Here is a 25,676-nt window from a genome sequence, read left to right as displayed (position 1 = left end):
TAGTTAATGTACTCTTAGAGGGGACAGGGCTGCAAGCAAAAGTGTCTGTCTTGCAAGTGAGAGTAGCTGAGTTCTTGTAGAAAAATGTTGATGCCCAGGGTTGAAACAGGTCACCAGTGCAGGGACAGGAACAGTGCTACCACTCTTTCAGCATGAGACTGTAACAGAAACTTTCCCTGAAGTGTTGTGCTCATATCTGTGTCCTGGAGCTGGGGTACGAGGAGCTGAATAGGCCTATTGATGTCTTTGTCATGCCCTTTAAAACAGAAGTCATCCCTTTCACTCATTCCCAGAGAGCTCCACTGGCCAAATCATCAGCTCATCATCTCTTGGGAAGTGTTGTGTGTAGCTGCGAAAGCTCTCCTGCTGGACACGGTACATGGTTTAGACTTTAAGTGCACATACGTATGCAGGGGAGAAGCTGAAAAACATCTTCCCTTAGGAAAGTATGTACCCTTTTAGGATACTTTGGAGCCCCGTTGATGTGGTTTTCTGACAGACAGACTTAACAGCACCCTTAATGAGTGTGCCACTCCATTAGAGCTGGTTAAGTCACCCTCAACCTTCTTTTCATTATGGTGACAGTCTTGTGACAAGGGCAAATTGCAGAAGAAGCAAGTCCCACTTGGAATGAACCCTGTGTATAAACAAGGCAGAACTGCAGAGCAAATGATTTGCAAAGCAGAGGCAAATTACATTTTAACCTTTTCTTTGTGAGTCTTTCCCTGATGTCTGATTAACTTTCCAGTCAACTGGCTCACCTACCAACTGGGAGTGCTGCTGTGAAAGGAGGGGAGTGCTGCTGTGAAAGGAGGGGAGTGTTGGTTGTCAGCTCAAATTGGGGGGTGGGATTTTCAAAGAGCATTATTAGCAGGTAGCAGTATGTGATAAGAAGATCTGGAAATTAAAACAGTTCCTGACCAAAAATGAATCATGCTATGGCAAAGCCACAAACAAAATTAATCATGCTATGGCAAAACCACAAACAATGTATTGGCTGTACAGACGGCAGCGCAGCACAGAAGTTACAATGCAATCCTTCATCTGCGTTCAGCCATGGTAACACCTCATCTGAAATGCTGTGCTTGGTTTGGGGCGTTGCACTTCCAGAAAAATGTGAACTTGTCAGAGAGGCCTAAAAGGAAAGAACAAGAATGATCAAGGGTCTAAAAAACCTCACCTACACAGGAAGGTTGACAGAGCCGGCAATATTCAGAAAAAACAAAAAAAAAAAAAAAAAAAAAGATGACAACTGAAGGAGGAACATAAGTGATTTAAAAGTTGATAAAAGGCTATTGCAGAGAAGGAGGGAATGATTTGTTCTTTTTGTCTATAGCAGCTAAGACAAAAATAATAGCTTTAAATTGCAGCAAGGGAGACTCAGGTCAAACTACAGGGAAAGTGCTCCAGTGTAGGGACATCAAAGCATTGGAACAGATCATCTGGAGCAGCTGTAGAGGCTCTGCTGCTGGAGGGCAGAGGATGGCTGCCTCCCTGACATGACCCACGTGTCCTGCCCTGAGGCTGGGGAATGGGCTAGGTGGTGACTGAAGTCCCTTCCAGTACTATGACTCACCTAACTCTGGTCCTACAGAGGAGTTAATATCCCCTAACATAGTCATGAGTTACAGCGATAAAAAGCAGTTGTGAAAATCCCACCCTGCCTCCGTCTTCACTGACTCTCCAGAGTGGCAGCCCCAGTGCACAGCAGAGGATTGAGAGCCGTGTCCTGGAGCACTGGGTGGGCAGCAGAAGCCAACTTTGCCTCCCTACCTTGTAAAATATGCTGCTGCCATGCAGTAAGGCCCTTCAGCAGACTGTTAGGGGATGCAAAACCCTGCATCAAAGCAGTTGTAAGTTTTAGACATAGCAATGAGGTTTCCGCTCACCTGAACATCTGGTAAGAGCTGGAAAAGGGACTGCTGGTTAGCCCCACTGAAAGAGAGGGGAAACCTTGTCTTTGCCTGAATTTAATAGGTACACTGCTGTTTTCATGCTGAGTCTCTGTGACAGGGGGTAGTTTTCCTCTAGAACAGTTCTGAAAATTGCTGGGGGAAAAAAGTAAAAAAAGGGAAAAATAATTGTGTAAGGAACAGCGTTCTGAGCAGATTTTGAAGTTGCTGAAGTCCCTATCTCTGATGCAGATGGGAAATGCACTCAGCTGGCACTGACCTGGCCAAGACTCTGCAGCAAGCCTCTGTGTGTGTGGTAGGATTTGCTGCAGGTGGCTCCACAGAAACTTTAGCTCTAGAGACAGTGCTTACTGCTTTCACACAGTGCTGCAGAGCCAAGGACAGCAGCCCTGTTCTCACAGGCACCATTTGAACTCCATCAAACAACTCTACGCACTTCCATGAAGTGGTGCTTGGCACCTATTGAGCAGAAAATGTCATCTGGGCAGAGAGTTTCTTTGGAAAACCTGACCAGTCTCTCAGGAACCAGAATGGGAGCTCTTATGAGATGACTTTTGTTTTTTAAATCTTTCACCCTTTGAGGGTTAGGGGACACTTTCTCTAAACATACACAGGCATGCAGCCCGGCCTTGTGGCTTCACAAGCCGCAGACCAGTGTTTGCAGCCCTCTCAGAGGAGGGAGGCATCTCCCTTTACACTGCTGCCAGTATGGTTCAGGTTCTTTCCAGGAGGAGCCTTACTTTGCTTTCTGAAGGAATAGGGTAGATATACCAATCCTAGTATTTAATGCTTCCCTAGCACCTTTCATCCAATGATTCTAATGTGTTTTACATGGGTTAACCTCACCGCCCTTCTCTGACCAGGAGGTGATGGGAGAGGGGGGCTATTAACTGCAGTTCACGGAGGGAGAGCAAGGGAGTGACTCACCCAAGGTCGTACAGTGAATTAAAAGCAAGGCCACAGACCTCCCCGGATTCCTGCCCCCGGCTGTAACCCTGACACTCAAGTCACTGCTTTCAAAACCGTGTTAGTGAGGCAGCACGGTTTAAATATGTCATTTCATATGTACAGTAGATCAGGGATTCATGATGATTATTGGTCTCCGTGGATCAAATTACACTTTGTTTCTCTCAGTTTGGCCACGTTTAACAGTAGCTCAATCTGATCGATGGCACTTCGGGGTGGTGGTTGCTCTGAGAGACAGAAAGACATTTTTCACAGTTTTGCAGTGGAGAAAATGTTTTTGACAGTACACCACCACATCTGAAGATCCATGAACCAGCTAGCCCTGAACCAGCCCATCAGCCACAGGCTGACTAACCTCCCCTGGTATTCAGCCAACACACCAGTGAACTTACTCCAGTCTCACATGGTGGAGATTTTTCTTCTTGGCCTGGACAGCCTGTAAGGTGCAACACTTTGGTACCGCTTGTATGCGTCCTTCCACATTTTCAGAAACCAAGTTTTCCATAACTAAATTAAATTCTAGATCTTGCTGACATGGCTTCTGCAATAACTTTAGAATCGCTTATGACTGTTGTTTATTTGCAGAATCCCTGTTGTGATTGTTCCCCCATAGCAATTAAGCAGAAGGCTTCCCAGATCTGAATGCCTAACAGAGCCACCATCTGTATTTTTCTGTCCTACCAGGCAGAGAGTTTGAAGGCGAGGAAGAGTATCTGGAGATCCTAGGGATCACGCGAGAGCAATCGGGCAAGTACGAATGCAAAGCTGCCAACGAGGTTGCTTCAGCAGACGTCAAGCAAGTCCGGGTCACTGTGAACTGTGAGTACATCGCAGTTGGAGTGGATCAACGGGGAAAGCTTTGCGTATGGGCGGGGGTGACTTTAGGATAAATAGAGAAGCCTTTCTGGGTTTATATTATATGATCTGAAATGGGGGGGTGGCTGAGGAAACTATGTGCAGTCAGATGCTTATCGCAGGGTATAGCTTGGCTTTAAACCTGGTAATATATAAGAAAGGAAAGAAAAAGAGAGAGAGAGAGAGAAAGAAAAAAAAGAGAGGAGCTGTGAGTTTCCCCTGTCTCACCCCTCAGAAATGCTGGTGATGCCTTGTTTTCACTCATTGATATTCGGGAGAACAGTAGCGTGAAGAGAAGCTTCAGCAAGGCAGCAAGGAGAGATAAGAGAGGGTTCAGGGCAAACACACGCCTGCCTGCACCCAGCCATCTCAGCAGTTCCTACATGGGTATCACAGCCCAGAGGCCAGGGGGGACGTGCAGTAGAGGCATGTGTTAATGAGAGGGTGCAAAAACTTGACTTTTATGCTCGTTTCAGGTCATTGGCATAAAGCCCTCTCTAAAAGACCCTCTGTGCACCAATGCAATACAGAAAGGGGCTTGACCAAAGGGTATGGTAGTCAACCTAAAACCACCGGGAGGCACAATTAGCTACGTGGCTTACATCCACACCTCTGTGAGTGGGGGCATGGATCCCATCACCTATATACATGCTTAGAGAGATGTCCACTTCACTCTGCTGGTGCGCTTCTCTCACAGTGACACAAGATATTTGAGACTGCTCTTATTCTTATGATCCTACATAGGTATGTGTCCACCTCCATATTTGTTTGGCTCATATTTAGCACTGCAGTATTTTAAAGTTAATATCCCCGTCTACTTGCTCTGTTTCCTTGCTTGGAGGCTAATACCTCTGCAGCAGGGATGGATGAATGGGAGGTATATCCTCTCCTGACCTTCTTCAGTATGCACACCAGAATATTAACTTAAACTGAAATTGGAGATGGTTACAGAGATGTTTCAGGGTGCACATGCGTTGATTCATGAGTAGCACTCGGGGAGTGGGTTAGGGCAGAGAGCTGATGGCAGTAAGTGTTTCAGCCCATCCCAGTCTCATTTGCCACCACAGGTGATTTTAGCACCTTTTAATACCATTTTTGCTTTTTGTCTCTTTCTTTCCCTTTGGGCCATCACATCAGATCAACTTGTCTGTCTTGCTTAGAAGTCAAGCTTATAGGCTCCCTGCAGCATCTGCAGAATCCAGTTTTTTGTAATTCCCTTAGAAACTGGGTGACAGTGGTTTAATACCGGCTGCTTCATGGGCCAAATTTGGCATTAATGTGAAACTGTCGTAGCAGATTTTCTGCAGTAAAACTGTTGAGTGTTTTTCTCCTGTCAAAAAGAGACATTCTATGGGAACCAATTAATATTTTCAAATATTTCTGTGAAACATAGTTTCAATGATGCTTTTAACAGGGTTGAAACAGATTGTTTGTATAAAGTCAGAATGTTTCATTTTGACTTAGTTTCAACTCATAATAACTATGCTACAGTAAGATCTTAAACATTTTTAATGTTGGAATATATGAAAATATAATGTGATAGGGTATTGTGATATTATTATGTCACTTAATTTGTAATGTAAGCAACTTACAAATTCCTTCAGGACAGATCTTTTCTTTCAAAACAAAGGGAAAATATCTAAGAGGTCAGGAGGGCCATGCACAGGAAAAAAAAATCCGTCCTGTTTGGGGAATGAAAGCTAGACATTTGTGTACATCTTTATTTTCTTCCTTAAACGACACCACAAGCAGCAGAAACTCAGAAAGCTACAGTAAGTTTGAAAAATGGGACCTGCCCAACCTCAGGAGCTTCCCAGCCATCTCTTACCATCCGCTGACGCTGTGGAGCACGTAGCTTGTCAGCCCGGACTGTAGGAGAGAGCATCCTCGCTTTGCTTTGGTCTCACACTACCACCTTCAGGCTTCCCAAGTAACGGCCCTTGCACATCACAGACAGGGAAACTGAGGCCTGGGGAAGAGTAGGGAGAAAACAGCTAAAGGCAACCCACTCCTGGCTTCCCCGGCAGCAAACAGCTAAACGCAGAGCAGCTGCTGTCTGACTACAATAGGCTGGTTTGTGCAGGGCCACTGCCTGCCCGGTCTGCTGGGAGAGCGCTGCAGCAAGCAGACTGCCCTTCGCTGAGCGGCAGCGAAGTACCTTAACAAGAGCAGCCGCGGCTGAGGTATGGCCTGTCCACCCGTCTGGGCTCTGCCCTTTAAAAAGCCGAGGAGGGTAGCTATGGCAGGGACTGTTCGGAGCGAGGGGCTGGGCTCCCTGGCAGCAGCCTGGGGAGCACATGCCTGCCACGGTCACTTTCTAGGTCTGTAGAAAGGTGCTTGTTCATTTTGTGACTCACCTCTTGCACTGGATTCAGTGAAATGGAAAAGCTTTGTCTTGCTGCAGACGGCAAGAAGATATACTCCTTGAACCAAAAAATTGAAGAAGGGTGCTTAAAAAATCACCTTCACTATCCTTTTATTATCCCTCCTCCTTTCCAAATTAAAATATTTACGTGAACCCACAGCCTTTGAATGTAGGATCCTATTTATGTACACTTATTAATATTTATGATGTTAGAGGGCGCACTGCAATATCCCTAAAGACCTGCATAAAATCACGATTAAGGTCAGGAAAGGGATCACATCGAGATGGCTAATGTGTTCACAAACAAACTTCTTTCCACACATTTTCCAGGCAGAATTTTTTTTTCTTTGACTGATACAATGCATTTTGATTCATTATTTGGCTTTTCAGCACTGGGATGGATACAGACAGCGGAGCTGTACTTTGTACACACAGAGTGTGCTTTATGGTAACTCAAGTCTCAGCGAAGTAGCTGAGTTGCAGCCCCATAATCTCAGGGTATGCAAGTATTAGTGATGAGGGACAAGGCACTTATTCCCTGATCCTTCACAGCAGCCAGGTGGAAATAATTCTGGCTTTTAACACGTAAAGCTTGTCACTTATCATTTTGAACATGGGACTGGGATTGAAGATGCCAGTGCCTACACTACCAGCACCCAGCCAGCACTGAGACCTAGCTCAAGCGGACCACAATGATATGTTTCCCAGGTTTGGTTTGCCCATGGCACAACTCTCAGGCTTCCAAGTAAGCAGAGGTGGGAGCACCATGCTGGGCTGAGGGCAAGCTTCATGCAGAGCAATCATGGGCGAGCCCTCTTGGAGCCTGTGACAAAGCATGCTGTCCAGGAAGGTTTGGGGAGGATCTGTAACCTTAGATGTCTAAGGGAAGTGTCTCAACAAGTGGTCTGTCTCTCAAAGTTACATCCACAGCTCCTGCTAAAGCTCTTCCCTTTTAAGCTGTGAATGTATTTCTGTCTTATACATGTTGCCTCAGTTCTTTCATTTCTTATTATATTTTTGACATTAGACACAGAGGCTGTATGGAAAATAATTTTCATGCTAGTGTTAAATTCCTACTTTATTCCTTTTACTTTTGCCATCTTCCTTTACCCTTGATGAATTCTTTCTCTCATCTTCTCTCTGAGGAGCCCATGTGAACTAGAGAACTACAGGTAAATATTCATAAATTACAGAAGTCCATCATTAACCTTAACTCTGCCTGTGTATGCCTATGCATTTATGACAGAACTTTATTCAGTGTTACTGAAGAGAAGCACGCTTAAGCAGCGATGCTAACACCGTGTATCAGGGAGAGTTCAAAGAGCAGGTATTCTCCAGAGGAGCAGGGGGGAGCATATGCAACAGCAAGCAGCCGCTGTGGGCCTCCACTGGCCCGAATGGTTTCCATGAGGATGGCAGCCCTGACAGAGTTCCACTGTTTCGCTCCACCTGGAAGAGTGTGGAGTGACCACAGGTTTCCTTTTTGCAGACCCTCCCACCATCACAGAGTCAAAAAGCAATGAAGCGGCCACGGGACGACAAGCCTTACTCCGGTGCGAGGCATCAGCAGTGCCCACACCTGATTTCGAGTGGTACAGAGATGATACCAGGTAAGACCTTTAGCTTGCCTCTTCCCTTCTCTCCTTTTCAGTCCACTCAATAGAGGATCCTTAGAGAATCACCTGCCGTCCACCCCAACTCTTCTCCTCAGACAAATTACTCTTCACAAACCATGTAAGTCACAATGGTCCCATCAGACTCAGCAGAGCCAGCATGGTCAGGACTGGAGGATGCAATCCCTCTCTGCACTAGGGATGCTGAAAGAAGTGCAGAGGGTGGAGCTCTTGCCTTTAAGTCAGTTATGGGTCAATATACAATTAAGGCATCAATAGCGCTCTCTTCCTGATGATGTTCCTGTATTAAATAGCCCATGAAACAGACGATAAAATGCAGTGTTAGTCTCTGAGTAGGTAATGCCACTCTAGGTGCCTTCATCTAGGGGAAGGAACTGCTAAACTGTAAGATTCCCCCATCTGTGTGACCTGAGCCACCCAGATTTGCATATGAGAGCGAATGAGAAAAGAAAAGGGATCTGTCCCTTATACCTGAGCACTTACCTGGCATTAAGAAGGTTGTGTTATTATCCTAGCTTTTAACATGACCCATGTGCATAGGCTCAGGGGTGACTCAGCTTTGGTATATGCACATATTGGAATACATGAATTGGTGTGTTTCACTAAAAACCTTTTGTTCAAGTACAGGCTAGCCCTCAGCTGGCTATAGCATGTTCATTTCCACGTGTTAGTCAGTGCCGGGTAAAGGCTTCCTCCCTTTCCCTCAGCTTTTCTTGTTTCTCCACTGCTGTCCTGGTGGCATTTCACCCCACCGCACTCTTTCTTCCTTTCATTCCCTCCTTCTGCATTCCATCAATGCCTTCTTTGGTCTCTTTCTTCTCACTTCTCCTTCCTGCCTCCCTCCATCCTCACCTGCCAGCTGGGCTGAATGACTTTGGTTTACTGCCGGCCGGGCAGTGATTTCCTTCCCAATACACAACAGCTATTGCACTACACACCTCTTCTCCTGTCTTCCCAGGATAAACAGCGCCAACGGTTTGGAGATAAAGAGCACAGGGAGCCAGTCTCTGCTGATGGTGGCAAACGTCACTGAGGAACACTACGGGAACTACACCTGCGTGGCTGCCAACAAGCTGGGAGTCACAAATGCCAGCCTATACCTTTACAGTAAGTGTGGGAGAGGGTGAAGGGAGGTCCAGATTGCTCTTGCAATCACCAGGCTGTGTAGGAAGCACAGAGTGATCAAAACTTAGAAAAGCATCCGCTTGCCACCCCCACCCCCCAAAACCTCCAGCCATAAACTGGCTTTCAGCGCTCTGCTTCAGATACCTACATGTTCATACTTGCCGTGAAACACAAACACAGACAAATTAAAAGGTTTATGGTCAAGCCCTTTGATTGACTTTCTTTGCTGAAGTCAGATTTTGTTAAAATAATAAAAACATGTTTGTTTTAAAGCTGGAAACAAAAAACCCCTTTAGAATGACAGCCCCTTTAATAAGGAGACAGAAGGCCAGGGCTCAGAGGGTCTGTGACAGCTGAGAAATGACAAGTAATTCAGAGAGATGGAGAGAACTAGCCACCACGCCTGAGGAGAACAAGAAAGAGTCAAGAAAAAGAGAAATGAGTTTGAAAATGGAAGGGAAAGAAGTGGCAAAAGACAGAATGATTTAAAGGGGTATACCACAGGGAACATGGGGGAAAAGGTAATCAGCAGATGAAATATGGAATAAAATTCCTTGGATCTCATTCTGCTACCTTTCAGTTACTGGGTTGGTTGTAGTAAGTGTAAACAGACAGAAGTTGGGAGCAGACCAAGCTCTAGAGCAGAGTTACCTGCTGGTTCTGAATTTTGCAGCTGAGTCAAACTGGACCCTAAACAGAGCCCACGCCCCTCACCTACCACACACATGTATAAACTGTGATGTATTCAAAACGCAGTTCCTGATTCCAGGTCCAAAACTTGGGCTCGACTTGGACCACACATTGTTAATGCCACCAGAAACAGACTGCAACAGAATGACCCACTCACATGAATGGACACGTAGGCACAAAAGTGACTTAGGGCTTTATTCCTCTGACAGTCCCAAACTGCATTAAAACACTCAGGCCATGACCTGCATGTCCTTTTAAACAGAAAAACGATAAGCTGTGTAAAGCAGTCTTAGTATGGGGCGCAGTTTAGTCTAGTTTCTGCTGTGTGTGGTCAGATTAATCAAACCATCAGAAAAACAATGTTTTGGTGTGGTTATTTTTTTAACAGACGCAGTGCAGAAGGATAAATCCATTGGCATTCTTTGTTTACCACCTCTGGGTTTATTTCATGGCAGTTTGAATTTTTGCAAAATTTGGGATCTGTGCCAAGATCAAAATCTGTGGAAGTTTTTTTCTAAAGAACAGTTATTATCATAAAAGAACATATATTTGATTTCCTGTAGCATTGCAGCACACAAAGCAAATTTCTACTTTTAAAGTCTTTTCACCCTGCTCTTGTGACTGTCATGAGATTCAAATAAAATCCTCAGGCAGCAATCTGGAACACAATTTTCAAATGCTCCAGATTTGCTCTTGCTGATATTAATATAATGCTAAGTTTAGAATCCATTATTTGCGGCTGAATTCTAAATTTGGCCCTCTCTGTTGGTTCCTGTTACACAGATGAGCTGAAATGCATCACTGAAACAAAATATAAGATGAAATTCAATAATGTATGTATGCACACGTGATTTTAGCTGGGGGGTTGGTTTTGCTAGAAAAGCATTTTGCGTGACTTCAGAACTTCACCTCACAGGATCTCAAAGGATTTGCTAGCAATGAATACTTTAACATCACAAATTATTTAGAAATGGGTGAGTGCTATTAGCACCATTTTGCAGTAGGAAACTAAGGTACAGGGTGAAGAAGTCGTTTACCCATGGTCATAAAAGGAGTGGCAGAACCTGTAAGAGACCCAGGGAGATTTTGCAAAGTTGTTGTTAACTATTCCAGGTGGCAGCTATTAAAGATGACTTGCAACAGTGAGGGTCCTATTTTAGCGTCCTTTTGATGTGTATGGAGAAAACTTTCCTTCTTTTAAGTTGTTGGATTTTGTTTATCATTTTTACCGTAGAAATTCAAGGCCTATTTATGCTGGAAAACACTAGAGAACTTCACAAGAGCCAGAAGAATGGAGCAGGAGCTAGGGGAGAGTTGATGATTTTCAGTGGACTGTTTCTAACCTTTATTTTTGTTGCTTAGTTAATCCCTATTTCTTCAGTGTGCAATTGTTTCGTATTTTTTCAGGCAATCTCTATTTTCCTTCTAGTTAGTGTGGGAGAGAGAAAAGGAGAGGAAAAAAAAAATTTGGGCAGACTGCAGCTGGTATTTCTAAGGTTAAGAAATCAGGGGGGAAATGAGTGAAGGGAATCCAGCCTCATAAAGAAATAAGCTGCAAAAAGCTACAAGCCCAGATGACAAAAAAAAAAAATGCTGTAGTGATCACACAGTAGCTAAAATAACAGGTAATGCACACTCCCAGCCACACACCCAGGCAGAAAAATAAAGCAGTGCCAAATTTTTGCAAGGTACAGCAGATACTCAAATACACAGGAGTGTTTTTCATCCCTAGTATCAGATAGTTATTTCTTTTTTAAACAGCGCACAAGCTCACTGTAGGGCAACATCCCACCAGGGAGGCAGATGCAGCGGTGGCTCCTCAGTGTCCCATTGCAGCACAAAAACGAATGGCAGCCAGGAGTGAAGAAACAACCAGAGAGTTAATCATCAGGTACTGGCAGCTTTGCCTGAGGTGGAGGGCAGAAGGGGAGCTAGCAAAATGATGTGAAAGGACAATTTAGCAATAGAGGAAAATGGGTGACTACCATTCTAGGAAATCTCAGCCAGCATTGAAAAACTCTTGGAGAGACTGAGTGTCTTAGATGTCAATGCCATAGATAGAAGATGCATTAAAATACAAAAGCAGCTCCCTTGAGCTGTATGAATAGATAGCTAGTGATCTTCCTTACAGGATGTAGCAGCAGGATTGCCTGCTGTAGGTGGAGAGATTTATGCCCCTCACTCCTGGAGACTGAGCTTGTAACAACATAAAAACGGCCATACCAAAGGTCTGTCTTACCCAGGAACCTGTCTCCAACAGCAGTACGGAATGTGTTTGCAGAGAGGGTACTCAGGTACAGTTTGATGGTACAACTGATCTAATAGCTTGCTGCCATCCCTTCCTCCCCACTCCTTTTGTTCACCCTGCTCTCTGCCACATGCTTCTGTTGTTTCCTTTATTCTGGTGCTCAGTGGACAATCCACTGAGCCAGTTCAACCTGCCAAACCAGTGAAAAAGTAACTGAGCTTTACAACCCACCCCCCAAGATGCCCCCAAATGTTCTCTTTTGTTGTATGTGGATATGAGGAGTTGGGAGGCAGGACTACGTTGTGCAGCATTAGCGAGCCAGTAGCTCTGCAGAGCCTAGGAACATGGTTTGTAACCCCCAAGCACAAAATACCATGACACCTAGGAAAGGGGCAGTAACACAGATCTCTGTGAAGATTACCTGACAGAGAGGCCGAGCCAGGGCTACCATCACAGAGCAACTGAGGTGAAAAGCAGTGCCACAACTGAAGGGAAAGAGTTTTTTTTCCTAAGTGTATTAGGAGAGAAGGAACATGTTTTCATTCCACTCAGCTAACAGAGGGCTATGAAAAGCATTATGAGTAAAAGTCACAGTTTGTATCTTATCCTGTGCTACACAGAAACGTATGTATGTTCATATATATACCAGATACACACCTGCTATACAAGCATCTAGATACATAGGTTTACATGTACGTATGTATACATACATATGCACGTGTGTGATGCATAAGCAAGCACGTACACACACACCCCTGGTACACAGAAACAGGTGCAGCACCTGGTGCATCCTAGCAAGGCAGAGAAAAGAAATGAGAGCTCTTGCAAATTAGTTGACTCCTGCCTCCCGCAGGGCGAGCCCATCCCAGAGGATAAAACAGGAGACAACAGGGCAGTGCCGCGCATCCTTATGCAGTCCTGCTGGCTAAATTGTCTCAATTATAGGAGACTGCCACCTCAGCAGGTCCCCTGCTGCATCCTCTGCACGCTTGAAGGAGTAAAGAAACACGGAGGTGAAGCAGCAGCTGGCAAGGCCTGTGCCAATTAGAAGCAGCAGCAGTCAGGATCCCACCCCTGACTCCTTGAGATGCTTCAGGTAGAGTTATCATCCCAGTCCAGCAGTTTTGATCCCAGCAGGAGGCACGTTCCTAAAAAGAGATGGCACTGAAGTTGTCATTATTTGTTAGCACCCAGCAAAAGTGCTGGCTGTGTGCACATGCTTACGCCCCTTCTCCTAAGTCTCTGCCCATGCTTAGTTGCGCCTGAGCATTTGCTTATGGTGGGTGCTGCTAGGGTCTGGCGTGTAACTGTGGCCAAAAACTCTCTCACTAACTCTTAGTGCAATCCCTGTGTTTTCCCAGGGGCTGCCAATAACGGGGAGACTCGGGAGAGGAGGAGAGTGGTTAGGGTGACAGCCAGGTGGGGCAAGGCTGAGACACTGCTAATGAGCCAGGGTGGAGCAATAAAGGCAGCACGCAGTGGGGCGAGGGGAACAGAGGTAGAGTCCTTGAATAGAAAGCAGCATGATAATGAGGCCGCGGTGCTTTGCTTTAAATGCTTATGCTGTGCAGTCTGCAGCCTGCTGTGCAGGAAGAAGGTAAAAGGGAGTTGAGTTATTTAACCAAACTAAATAACAAGGAAGTCATGTCAGCACAACAGCCTGCTTTCACAGAACAATAGTCCCCTGTTGCTACATAAACAGAGAGATCCAGGCTAGCGTGTATTTTCTATGCAAAAGACAATCTCCTCTGTGCCTGCTGTGGATTCAAACAGCTCCATTACCACCATGAGGGCAGGAGATCTCCCAGTGTCACAGGGATCAGCCTGATCTGCTACATCCTCGTGGGCTCCAGCGAGTCAGAAACTAGCTCCTTGCACCAATGGTGCTTTGTAAAGAGCACTGGCCGGCAGACAGCTGGGCCTGTGTTGATCAGAGAATAGTAGGGGACTACTGATGTATCCTGCCAAGCTCGATGTCCATCAGCACTGATCTTAGCACCGTCCTCACAGGTAAGCCATGAGACAACTCATTGCCCCAGGCCTATCAGCTGTTTCATAGCGGCATATCTCTACAGCTAAATGTCTACCTACCGATTAGTCCCTGAGTAGGAACTTGTCTCAGTCAGTGCAAGGCATCCAGCAAGCTCAGAAGGTAATGAAAGGAGACCGAGTGATCAGGGTCAGGCTGGGGGGGCTTACATTCTTGGTTCTGCTCCTGGCTCTGCAAGCAGTTCAGCATCTGACCTTGGGCAAATTGCTTCCTTGCTCTGTGCATCAGCTGCACAATGTGTAAAATGGAATTAAGGCTACTGTTAGCCTTAGACTGAGGTCTCTGACACCAGTTTCCCTCAGAGTCTGTGCAACTCTTTGAGATCCTTGTGTGGAAGAAGCAAAGCGTGAAGCCAGCAGTGATGTAAACCAAAGTCCTGCTGTGACGTATAACGGGGACACGTTGTAAAAACCCTATAACCAAAACATCAGGCTCTGCATACAACTAGAGGTTGCTGAGTCTGCAAAAACTCTCTTCCCATCGGAAGACAAAGGCTCAAAAGAAACTGAATGCCCTTGAGGATTTGCCAGGGTGACTGCTCCCATCCTCAGATCCTCAGCGGGCCTGTCTCTGGCGAGAAATCTATTGTGGAGAATGTTCTGGGGAGGCAGCAACTACCCGTGGAGGACTTCCACAACTCGCCTCTCTGCCAAGACTAGCTTCCAGCCAGAGGTGTAGCTAGAGGAGCTGTAGTGTGATGACATGAGTGGTCTTGAAAGTCAGAGGGGGGGAGATGTGGCCCATCAACTCCAATTACCTTCACTACAGGTGCTTAATCCCTCTTGCTGTGTGGATATTATTTGTTTAGTTTTTCAAATGACTTCTCTCTGACTCCCAGTCCCAGGTGATGGTGATGTGTATTAGGTGTGTTGCTAGCAAAATGCTCTGTATATGAAACCTACTGTAGTTCATCTAATTTGGGGATGAACAACTCCATCAGGTTTGTATCTGCTGCTTGCTTGGTGTGAAAAGTGGCTTGTCCTTTTCTCCTGCATGTTGCTTATTGTTTTTTTTCCCCCCTTAGAACGAGTTTTACCCACACTCCCCAATCCTTTTCCAGGTCAGTATATGTTTTATGTTGAAGTAGCTCTTTAGCCGGGTCATTCTCCATCGTCCTGATAAACGCTCAGAGCTAGGGATGGGCAAAACAGTTCAGAAATGCAGGAAAATAAGGGCTTTCCCTTGTCATCTACATGTCATTTGGTCCCTTCTGTCACCTTTTTCATCCTTCCCCTTCCCCCCTCCCTTTCCACAAAACAAATCAACTAAACAGCAACAACCTTTAGCCAAGCTTTGAGCCATGACATTGTATCCTCACCCAGCTCTGGACAGTTTCGGTGAGGTTCAATTTCTCTGCAGACCCACTCCAAATATGTATTCCAGTCCTAAGCTGTCTTTGCCCACATGTTCTGATTTGGATCAAAAACATAAGCAGATCTAAAATTTTGCAGAGGTGGTGGAAGGGACAAGTGAGAAGCTAAAAACTGAATTGCTGCCAGGAGTTTTTTCCACTCTAGTTTTGCAAACTATTCATGGTGAAACACTTCGTTTACTCATTTGTCTGTCACATACCCCCAAGTCTGCCAGTCACATAGTGCTGCATTTGAGACAGAGAGCATGAAAAGAGGCGCATGGTGAGATGTTACTGTCTGCTTTATTCCAGGGGAAGAAGGTATGAAGGCAGAACAGGGTCTGAGTACTTTTCCTGTCTCTGTGCTGCCCAAGCATGCCTCAGGTCCGGGCAGTGCAGCCCTGACATCCACACAAGACTCGGGGTTTGGATGTGACCTCGAGATTCTGAAAAAGCGCAGAGACTGGGCATTTCCAGAAAGCAGGCTACAGCATTTGAAACTAAAGCAACAATGAGGCAGCCAGTCCCAATATTCACTTAAAAAATCTTGGCCTAGGGCTCCTTAGTATCTTTGTTTTACGACGGTATGATGAAGACACACTCAACTCCTGGGATGTTCAGCGCCCTAAATAGTTAATGTCTGCGCAGAGCTTTGGGGTAGAGTGTTATTGCAAACCCATGTTGTTTTGCAAAAGGGCACCTGCCCAAGTAAAGCACCTGCAGGTACTCCCATGAAAAGAACGATAAATGCTGGGTGTTACACCAGCTCCCTTTAACTACTCTATCGTTTTCAAATCAAGCTCTGCTCCTGGCAACTTACTCGTGTTCAGGATGTAGTCACAATTGCCTATTTAAAAGGCAAATCCACAAATACAATTAAAGAAAAGTACCTACAAAAAAAAGGGGGGGGGAGGAGGAGGGAGAAATCAAGCTACCATTAAAATTAAATCCCAGAGAGTGATTTGTAAATAACATTCAAGAAGCTGAGAAAAGGAGTAAAGTAGGCCATTGGGAACCTAGTGTGGAAAAATAAATCCAATTAAACACCATTATTGTATGTATTGCAAATGAAACTTGTGCTTGGATATGAAATTAAAGTTGCTGAGGGTGTTTGGGATGTAAGGTTTTGAGGAGTTTTCCAATTTGGGGTGTTCCTTTTTTTAAACAGAATTTTCAATGACAAATACTTTTGTCTGATAGAAAAGCCAGGGCTCTTTCTTTTTATGATTATTTTTATTATATATCCTTAAATTCCACAGGCAGGCAGTGTTAATTTTTTTCATAGCAGCCCTGTTTACAGCTGGTTTTGAATTAGTAGCCCATTAAGCTAAATGATAAAACTGCAAGCGAGCAAGGCCAGGATTTCCATACCAAGTACCCCTCCTAATCAAGCTGCCAAGGCCATCCTGTACAGCTTTAGTCAACCCTTTAAAACACTTCCCCCTCTGTCTTGGAAGTTGGTTGTTTGTGGTTTTTTTTTCCCTTTTACTGCTCCCCAGTCTCCAGAGATCATCTCAAAGGACATCCTGGTGTGACATCATTTCTGTGAGGAATCTCCAGGAGTTTGTGGTGCCAAATGCTGAGATATCTCCAGTGACCCAGAATATGCAAAAAGGATTTTGCAGAAGGGGGAAAGTAGATTTTAAATACTCTGGACCTCATTTGTTTTCTGACAGCCCCTACGAGCTTCTCCAGTGTGGGCATTCAGCACAGCTATTGGTGCTTATCTCAACATTTGCTTTACTTTGCCGTTCACCTTCAAAGACACCTTAGGCATAAAATTTTCTTGTTAGACCTTTTTCTCCCTGTGAGTGATGTTCTGAGATGCAGTCCTCAGCTCTCAAATAAGCCTTCCCTCAAAGACCAGAATCACAGCCTCCTCCCTCTTTCTCCTTCAATTTCCATTTCTCTTAAGCCTCAGTAACACTTCCCTGCCCTGTGGGGTTTTGAGCATTAATTTAAAAGGAAGGTGTTTTGAGATGAAGAGCACTGTAGTCATGCTAAGCATAGCTATCATTAGCTAGCTTCTGTGGAAACATCTTGCTCTCAGGCAGGCTGGAGACTCAGAAGCAGCCCATTCAACTAAATACACAGGACTTGAAGTGATGAGGCATTTTCCTAAAAGGCTGGTGGAGCCCAGCTGATTCAGCTCTCAACACAATTGTCCCTGGTAAATTTTCCAGCCCTCTTGATTTTGCAGTGGGCACTCAAAATGCCCTGAAATGTCTTCTGGGATGATGCCACATCATCACATCTTCCTGTCTGCATTGCAACATCATGCTATAATGGGATGACACGAGACCTGGCTGTCACAAAGGAGGCCTTACTGCATCATCAGGTGGCTTTTCTAAAGAATTTTCTCTGGAAAAGAAGACTTGGCTTATGCCACACCACACCTGCCAGCAAGAGGGCAAGTGAGATCATTGTTGAACCTCAAAGGGGTCTGTCACAATTACGGTGCTAGCTCCATCTCTGTCCTCCATTGTCCCTTGCCCTCAGCCCTTTGAACATAAACTCCCTCCCCCGTGATTAGCACCTAGTGTCCACATCAGAATGGCTTAGCCAGACTGATGGGCTTCAAAACCTTGGAGTCTTCTCGGGAGACTTGTGATGAGGGCTAGCCACAGGTTAACCAGGGGCTTTCTCAGCATGGTTAGCTTGAATGCCTGGGGAGCTCTGCAAGGCACATGTCGTGTTTCCCAGGGAGCGGCACATCCAGAACTGCCCACGGGCAGCAAGCGTGCCAGCCCTTGGGGCCCGATCAGACAAAGTTCAGTCATGGCCATTAACAGGGTGGCAAAAGATTTATAGCAAGTGTGTTAATAATTGGAGAAGGGGGAGGGAAAAGGAGAATGAACAGTCCTGTCTTTCTGCCAAAATGCACACTGATTGGAGAATGACCCTGTGTGACTGTAGATCGTAGCTAGTCTCCATTTAGCTGTAGCCCATGTAGCCTGTACTGTTACTAATGCCTTCATCAGGTGGGTGGGAGCTGGGGGAAGGGAGAAAAGAGGTGTTCATTTGGGTCTGATGACCAGAGTGGGAAAGAGAGAGCGTCTTTCTTTCTAATACCCTCTCAGTCCTCTTGCCTCCCTATGGAGGTCCAAGCTGTTGAGAGGAGAGCTCATCTGTTGCAGTGGTCACCTCCACCCATCCCTGCTCCCCTTTTGCTTTCTCTAGTGTGTGGCCATGTCAGTCCAGCTGAGCACGCAGCTCTTACGTCAGCAGGGTCTCCTTTGGCCAAAGGACGAACATCTGAATATTTTGAGCTAAGGAGAGAAGCATGGTGGAATAGAGAAAGTACAGACTGTAAAGGGTTAACACGTTATGGGGGTTTTGCTGACTAGGCAATGCCATGGGAGCAGCCCACAGAAACCAGCCCTCCCAGTACAGTGCGGCCAGCTAAAAAACCTGTCCACCTCTGGAGTCCTCTTCACTGAGGCCAGTGGCTGCTTTCTCAGCTGGGCTCCAAGAAAAGGTCAGTGAAAACACAAGCCTTCGCAGCCTTTGAAACAAACTAGTTGGCAGAGCTGGGGAAATCGTAGCATGTACAGGCCAAAATAGCCAATCTTGTCCTATTGTGATCCTGACATAGAAACCAGCAGCAGAGAAAAATAATGGCCATAGGGACTAAGCGCAGGAGGGCATGTTTGGAGCCATGTGCATGTCTGGTAGTTCCATAAATTCTCAGATATTCAGGGGCCACAGTTCAGCTGTACTCATCACTCTGCAGTGATGCGTGCCTCACTACTTCACTACTTGGATCATGCCTCTCTCTTCCCTGAAAGCTGGCTGAGCCTTGGGCATTGGCACCTGGTAACGCACATGACCCTGGGCCGGAAGCACAACTCACGGCTCTCCTTGCTTCCCGCTGGTGGTATCCAGCCCGATTTTCCAAAGAGCTCGTTCTCCATTTGGTGAGTGCAGAAGGGGGTGGCTCTGCAGGGTGGATGCTCAGGCAAGCCAAGCTTCTCTTGCTGCTCGGGGTCAATGTCCGTCCCTGCCAGGTCTGCAGGCACTGAAGGCTGGGACTGCATTGGGCGCCAAGCCAGCAGGGGTTTCAGGCCAAGGGATCAGGAAGGAAAAGACAGGGTGAAGGCAGAAGGCCAACATCATATTTATTGTTTCTTGCTATTTCATAGGTACCAGGCAAGGGGTGACATTATATCTTATTTTGACCATGTGGTCAAAAGTGAATAAAATCAGAGGTGATGATGGTGTCTTCCAACAAAGGTAGAGGGATGTGGCTGGAAATAGCATCTTAGGGAAAAGAGAAATGCCAAGAATTATTTCTGCTACAGCTACTAGCATTGCTTGATGTGTTTTTCTGGATAGCAACACAGTTTCTGTTTGCTCAGACTTCTAAAAAAAAAAAACAACAAAAACCACAACACCATTCTGCTTCTTCCCCAAAAAAAGCATAAAGAAACCAGCTTTCTTAAAGAGAAGAGAGAGACACAGTGAGAAAGAGAAGGAAACAGCTTTATTGCTTGATCTGTTTCTGTAGTTTTTGTTCATTAATTTTAATTTAGATTGATTTATTCCGAAGTGAGCCCTGGGTTGCATAATTTGCATAACCCTCTCCAGTAGCAATGCTGTGGAGAATCCAGCAAGTGAGGAAGAACAGCAGCAGAGAGTAGGAACGGAGACTGGAAGGCCCAGAAAGATATTCTTCCAAGCTGGGCCCATGTAGTGGGATAGGGAAAGCATTTCAAGGTCTGTTTAGTCACAGGCGTGGCTTTTCATGCATGCACAACAGCCCTGCACAACAGAGGTCAGGGCACAGCAGTCAGGTGCGAGAGCGGAGGTTGGGTGAAACCAGTGGGGGAGAAAACACACAACTGCACTGCAGAGATTAGAAACAAACCCATGGAAGAGCAAATGCCATGGAAAATCTGTTGTCCGTCAGGGACACTGACAGTGTCAGTGGTATAGCATGGACAGATTACGCTGCAAAGCAGAGCTCGGGCAGGCTATAACCCTCTTGAGACAGATATCCTCAGCCTGGAGGATACTCATAGTCTGATACCATCTGTACGTTAGATAAGTTTCTGAAGCCATCAACTGAACCTTCCTCCTTATTGATGATGAAGGCAACCTATACCCACTGCACAGCAGGTGTACCTAAATCCTTGCTCTCTCCCCCTCGCTCTCCTTACTTCTGTTTTGAGCTGCCAGCCTGGGCTGACTGGGACTGAAGTGTGGGGGGCAGCAAGGAGGAGGATGACGAACAGCCACTGTTCTCTTGATTTAATCCTTACACACACACAAAAGTTCCTCCCACCCGTGAGAGAAAGTGACCAAAGAACAATTCCCACCTTCATCCTCCTCCTCCCCCCTCCACTTCCAGTGTAAACCACTCAAGAATTTGTCTAACAAATTGGCCTTCCCTCTGGTTATTGTCCCAAGTGAACAGTCTCTCCATTCACTAACCCGTGACGGTAAGTCGGTTTGGGAAGCGGCAGGTTTATCTTCCCGGCTCAGGCACTGCACCGGGCCCGCTTGTGAACTGGTTGCCATTCAGTGTCTGCTCTGCTGTTGATAAAGCACATTACACATGGCTGGGCTTGCATGATTAATACAGCTGTCTAAGCGCTCTCTCTAAAAACAAAAACAATCGGGAGAAGGGGGGTGTGGGATTTGGGAGGGAGGGGGTGCACAGGGAAAAAGCCAACCATTCCAAAGAAATCAGGCTTGCAGAAAAAGCAGAGTGCTCCTGGAAGGCCTTCCCTCCCGTGGGCGATCAGGTCTGTCAGCAGAGCTCCCCTGCAAAAGGGAGAGTCCTAGCGGCAAGGTGAGCAAAGGAGAAATGCGCTTGGCCCTTCCCCGCCGTTGCCTGCACATCCCTCTGCAATCTGGGGTATGAGTGCATGGGCGGGAGGAAGGGGTCAGGCCATGGAGAGGGATGTGCTATAATCAGCATAACAGCTTCAGTGAGGTCTGGCCAGGCAGCCTCTACGGTAGGTGTTACAGGTATGCATGCTCACTGATGGACGAGTGCGCTCCTGAGCCAGGTCACCTTACGCACCATGCGCACGCACCCCATGCTCGGAGGCACATCCCACAGTCACTGAGCAATTTCCAAGCACCCTAGAACATCTAAAGGATGAACTGGAGTGGCTGCAGGAATCTTTCCCGCTGCCCCAACATATCCAGCTGAAGGCCACGTCAGCTGCCTGTGTAAGCTGTCGTAACTTTCTCTTTTTAATTACTGGTCTGGGAATGGGCGGTGGGAAGCCACTGTGGCTTTATGCTCCAGCTTTCCCTGTGCCTGGGCCAGACATTAAAGCTATGCTTGCACTGTTAGGACATTAAGGTGACCAGGAGTCTCACTCTGGAATTGCACACACATATGCGCATCCATACTTGGGTGAGAACTACAGGTGACACAAAGTAATATTTACTTAGACCACATGCTTTAGAGACATACACCAGTCTGTGGGCCCAGCTTGACTCCTGTGAAATCACTAATTCATTAAGAATTCATTCTTCAGCTGAAATGCTGAAAGAAGGGCACAGGCTTGTTTATAGCGTTCCCAAGATGCAGGCCTCATCCTTGTTGTTCACAAGTAGCCCTTGACGAAGGTTAGCTGAAACCTCCTGCCAGCTTCTTCTACCCCTGGGCAAGGAGGGATGGGGACAAGGGTTGGTTTCTGCCAAGCTCACTGCATGGGAGTCCCCAGAGATGAATGATGGCCCTAAGAAGACCTCAAGGATAGGTGGGGAGGGCACTGTGCTGCAGGTACTAGAGGAGAAGGATAGGAAGGGCAGAGACAGCGGTACGACTGCATTTCAGTGCCAGAGCAACCTCAAGTACGTTGGGTTGTGATCCACCCCAATTTAGTTGTTCTTCTGCTCCAGTCTCCTTTCCAGTCACCTTTCGGTGTGTGTCCCCCTCTTCATTTCTGCTCACAGCCACTCAAATCTTTCTCATGCCAAATACCCAGCAAAGCTTGTGGAAAACCATAGCAGGAATGAAGTGGGTAAACAGACAGACATAAAGCTGATGCAAATATTAATTTTTCAAGAGGTTCCAGAGCCTCCAATTAGCAAACCTGCTTCCTAGGGCTGTATGTGCTCTGGGTGAGGGGGGCTTTGCTGGTTGTTCCCTGTTGTGACACCAGACTGTGTGCTGGTGTCACCTTTGGTCTGCTGTGCCGTGCGCATGTACCTGAGAGGTGAGCAGGGGAGGGATTGCTGTATGCTAGGAAAGTGAAAAGCAGAAAAAGTTCAGATCTTCTCTGTTATGAACCCTGAAAAAGTCAGTGCTATGTATTTTTTTGTTTTGCTTGTAGGATGAGAGTCTTCAATGAATGGCTTGAAGACAAAGCAGTTTTAAATAACTGATTTTGTATCAGTAGTTTGCCACTTTTTTGTTTTGTTTTGTTTTGTTTTAAATCTCCTCCAGCTGCCAGGGGAATGGAAAGGGTGGGAGAACTATTCTTCAGCTATGAGAAAACCCTGGAACTTTTTGATATCTACAGGACAGATCTGGTGATGAAAGTTCTGTGTAACCTTGCAATGTAGGTGATCTTCTAGGCACCACCAGCCTCACTGGTCAGGAAAACAGTTAAATTCTAGACTAGGAGTACTGTAAAGCAGTTCCAGCATAAATGGTGTAAGCAGCCAGCTCTTGAACAACACGACCTTCTCAGAAAGACAATTTCTGGAAGACAATCTCAGGACAATTTCTGAAAGACAACCTCAGGAAGTACATATTCAGGGATATTCGTTAGACCTCAGCGAAGGATGGGTGCGCTGCATTACAGAATGAATCTTCACTAAGACATGAGGTATGATAGATGAGTACTTAGTACACCATGAATGAGCTCCAAAACATGGGGAAGAACTGTTCAGTGCTAAAAAAACATGAGCAAATTCTGAAATACATTAAACGGTGTGCTAAGATTGATAGACACCAGAGACATTTCCTTAATCTTGTTGGAGAGTTGCTGGAGGGCATCCTCCCTCATTTACACAGTGGTACTTCCACCTCTAGAAAAGCCAGCCTATTGCCACTGCAGTCACAGTCAAGTTTTAATTACAGGAGCAGAACTGGTGGTGACAATGGGGTACAAGCAAGTAATGAACAAAAGAGTTTCAACATTAAGAACAGGGAGTGACAAATCATGTCTTCTCAAAGGGTGGGGGGACGACGACACAGGACGCAGGAAAGTAGTGAGAAAAAAGCCCCAGATGAACCCTAGTAAGTAGAAGCTGCTAATCCCTAAAGCCTCAGAGTAGAGTGCAAAGCCCTGGAAGAAAGAAATTAATAACTTTCAAAGTATGACCTTGAAAATGGAATTAACAGTATTCCTCCCTTTTAAGCCTTCATGATAATAAAGATTTCATCTTCTGAAGCCCTGGCAAGAGAGTCAACAGACTAGAAAAATTACTTCCTGCAGAGGAGTTGGCAAGTGTAAAACCTAAGACCCCCTCCAGGCCCCAGGGAGTGAGATGACAGAGAGAAACATGTATGGTGCACACCCCCTTTCCCTTGCACCTTCTCCTTTAGAGGTTAATTTTTTTTTAATTCCTCCCTCATTTTTTGTTCTCTTCTTTGCTCAAGAAGCAGGACTCCAGCCTTCACTGTAAGTAGAGTCAGCCTGTCAACAGCATGGAGCCCAGAGCTGCTCAGGGTGGAGAGCACTTGGATGAAGAGCAGGCCAGCTCTACTTCGTTTGCCATCACTCCTTCCTTCTCATCACAGTCAAATCCCCCTAGCCTGTCCCATGCCTCCTCCTGGCCTCACTTCCATTTAGAAACTCCTGGGGACTGATTGTCCTCTTATGCCAGGTTTTACTTTGCATTCTTTAACAGGATCCCAAGGGCAAATTCCCCAAAGCAAAGGAGGAGCCTGTGGCTCTCTGATGCCCTTTGAACTTTCTCTCCTCCATCAGGACTGCAGATATGTCAAGCCCTGGAGTCTTGTTAATGTAAATAAGAGAAAAATTTGCCCCCACTGTCTCTTTTCCTATTTCCATTTTGGTTTACGAAGGTGATGGGACCCACCCCTGGCAAAATACTGTACATCAGCGAATGTGGGTGTGAAACATGCAGATGGGTGGGTGATTTTTTTTTTTCCCCTCTGGGTATGGACCAGAAATACATCTGCTTTCTACTTGCGTCTCAGATGACCATTTTTAAAGGTCTGTGTTGGGAGTCCTGAAAGGCGTAGGTTCAATTTCTGCTGGTGGTGATCATGTTGCTCACAGCATTTGGAGGCATGCCTCTCTGCGACCGAGAGGACTTGCAGATTTGCTTACAAGTCTGACCTAGTTTGCCTGGTCAGCAAGGGTTACATGACATGGCACAGCCTCTTTCCCCCTCGCTTATGGGCCCCTTCAGGGGTGCTGTGGGTGTTGCAAAAGGGTGCTGGAGGGAGTGAGGGGAGGGAAGGGGGAATATCTGTGTGAAGGAAGTAGAACAGGTTAGAAACTTTACTGCCACTCCCTGCAACCTCTGTTTGTTGCTACTGTAGTGGGTAGATGTCTTGTTTTTGACAGGGGTGACCAACCAGCAGATCAGATCTGCCCCCCCCGCCAGCAGTTTTACCAAAGATGCTGCTGCGCAGCGGTTGTGGAGAGACGGGGGGTCAGATTCTGTGCCACAAAAACACGGCCATATTGGGCTGCCGCAGGCAAAAGCGGCTCAGAGCACGCAGAGCTGGCCCCCTTTCTTTAGCAGGGTCCCCCGGGGGCTTTGCTGTGCAGGACCCCAGGGTTTTCCCGCAGGTGCGCGCAGCCCCAGACCATGGGTGCCCCCGGCAGCCAGTGCTCTCCCCCGCCCGGAGTCTCGCCGGGGGGTTGAGAGGCGGGCCGGGTGAGTGCCCACAATTTCGGTTTTTTCCTGGCTTTCGGCTGCCACCTCGCGGAGAAGAGGTGATTTGGCGGCGCCCCCCACCCCGCCGTACCCCTCCTCTGCAGCTCCTGCCGCGGGTTTGTGGCCAAGCGAGGCGGGCGGGAATCGCAGCAAACGCCCCGGTCCTGCTGCTGGGGTGCAAAGCAGAGCCTACCGGGGGGTCCTGTGCCAACTGGGGGGTCTGCGAGGGCACTCGGGGGGCGAGCGCTGCACGCCTGCATGCTGCCGAGCTCGCAGCACCCCTTCACGTACTGCTCGTGCCCTCTCTCGTACCTGTTTGTTGGCATTTGAGCTTCACCTGTCACCACATCCCTGCCCAAACAGCTCTGTAGGAATCCCCACTTTTTCTCCTATACTTCTGACCCGGGCTGGTACCGACTCCTTGCTCTTCCCTTTGCATTCCTAGTACTAACTCCCTCTTCCCGTAAACACCATCATTCCCCTGTACCTGCCTCTCTCCCACCACCCCTGCTTCTTTATGCCTGATCTGGCCTTAATTTCCTCTCTTCAACTCCCCTTCTCCCAGGACCTGTTCTTGTTACCTATCCAACCTGCATGCTCACATCAGCACCTATATCTCCCCATCCTCACCCTGGCTGTCATCTCCTCCTCTTGCCC

General features: G+C 46.7%; 1 protein-coding gene across 7 annotated transcripts in view; it reads left to right on the top strand.

Annotated features, from left to right (window-relative positions):
* The window catches only part of LSAMP (limbic system associated membrane protein), a 1,029,781-nt gene that overhangs the window by 989,916 nt on the left and 14,189 nt on the right, over positions 1–25,676 (top strand). For 4 of the 7 annotated variants that reach the window (XM_075106601.1, XM_075106608.1, XM_075106611.1 and 1 more), the window contains 5 exons: positions 3,564–3,698; positions 7,589–7,709; positions 8,692–8,840; positions 14,871–14,906; positions 15,510–16,314. In XM_075106601.1, the coding sequence (XP_074962702.1) occupies positions 3,564–3,698; positions 7,589–7,709; positions 8,692–8,840; positions 14,871–14,906; positions 15,510–15,712 (644 nt within the window). In that variant the 3' untranslated portion in view covers positions 15,713–16,314. Of the gene's footprint in view, positions 1–3,563; positions 3,699–7,588; positions 7,710–8,691; positions 8,841–14,870; positions 14,907–15,509; positions 16,315–25,676 lie in introns of those variants that run through there. The other 3 variants (XM_075106636.1, XM_075106626.1, XM_075106617.1) reach the window with 2 other exon arrangements.

This window comes from Phalacrocorax aristotelis, chromosome 1, assembly GCF_949628215.1.
Source record: "Phalacrocorax aristotelis chromosome 1, bGulAri2.1, whole genome shotgun sequence".
Classification (NCBI taxonomy): domain Eukaryota; kingdom Metazoa; phylum Chordata; class Aves; order Suliformes; family Phalacrocoracidae; genus Phalacrocorax; species Phalacrocorax aristotelis.
This window is presented reverse-complemented; position numbering and strand designations above follow the sequence as displayed.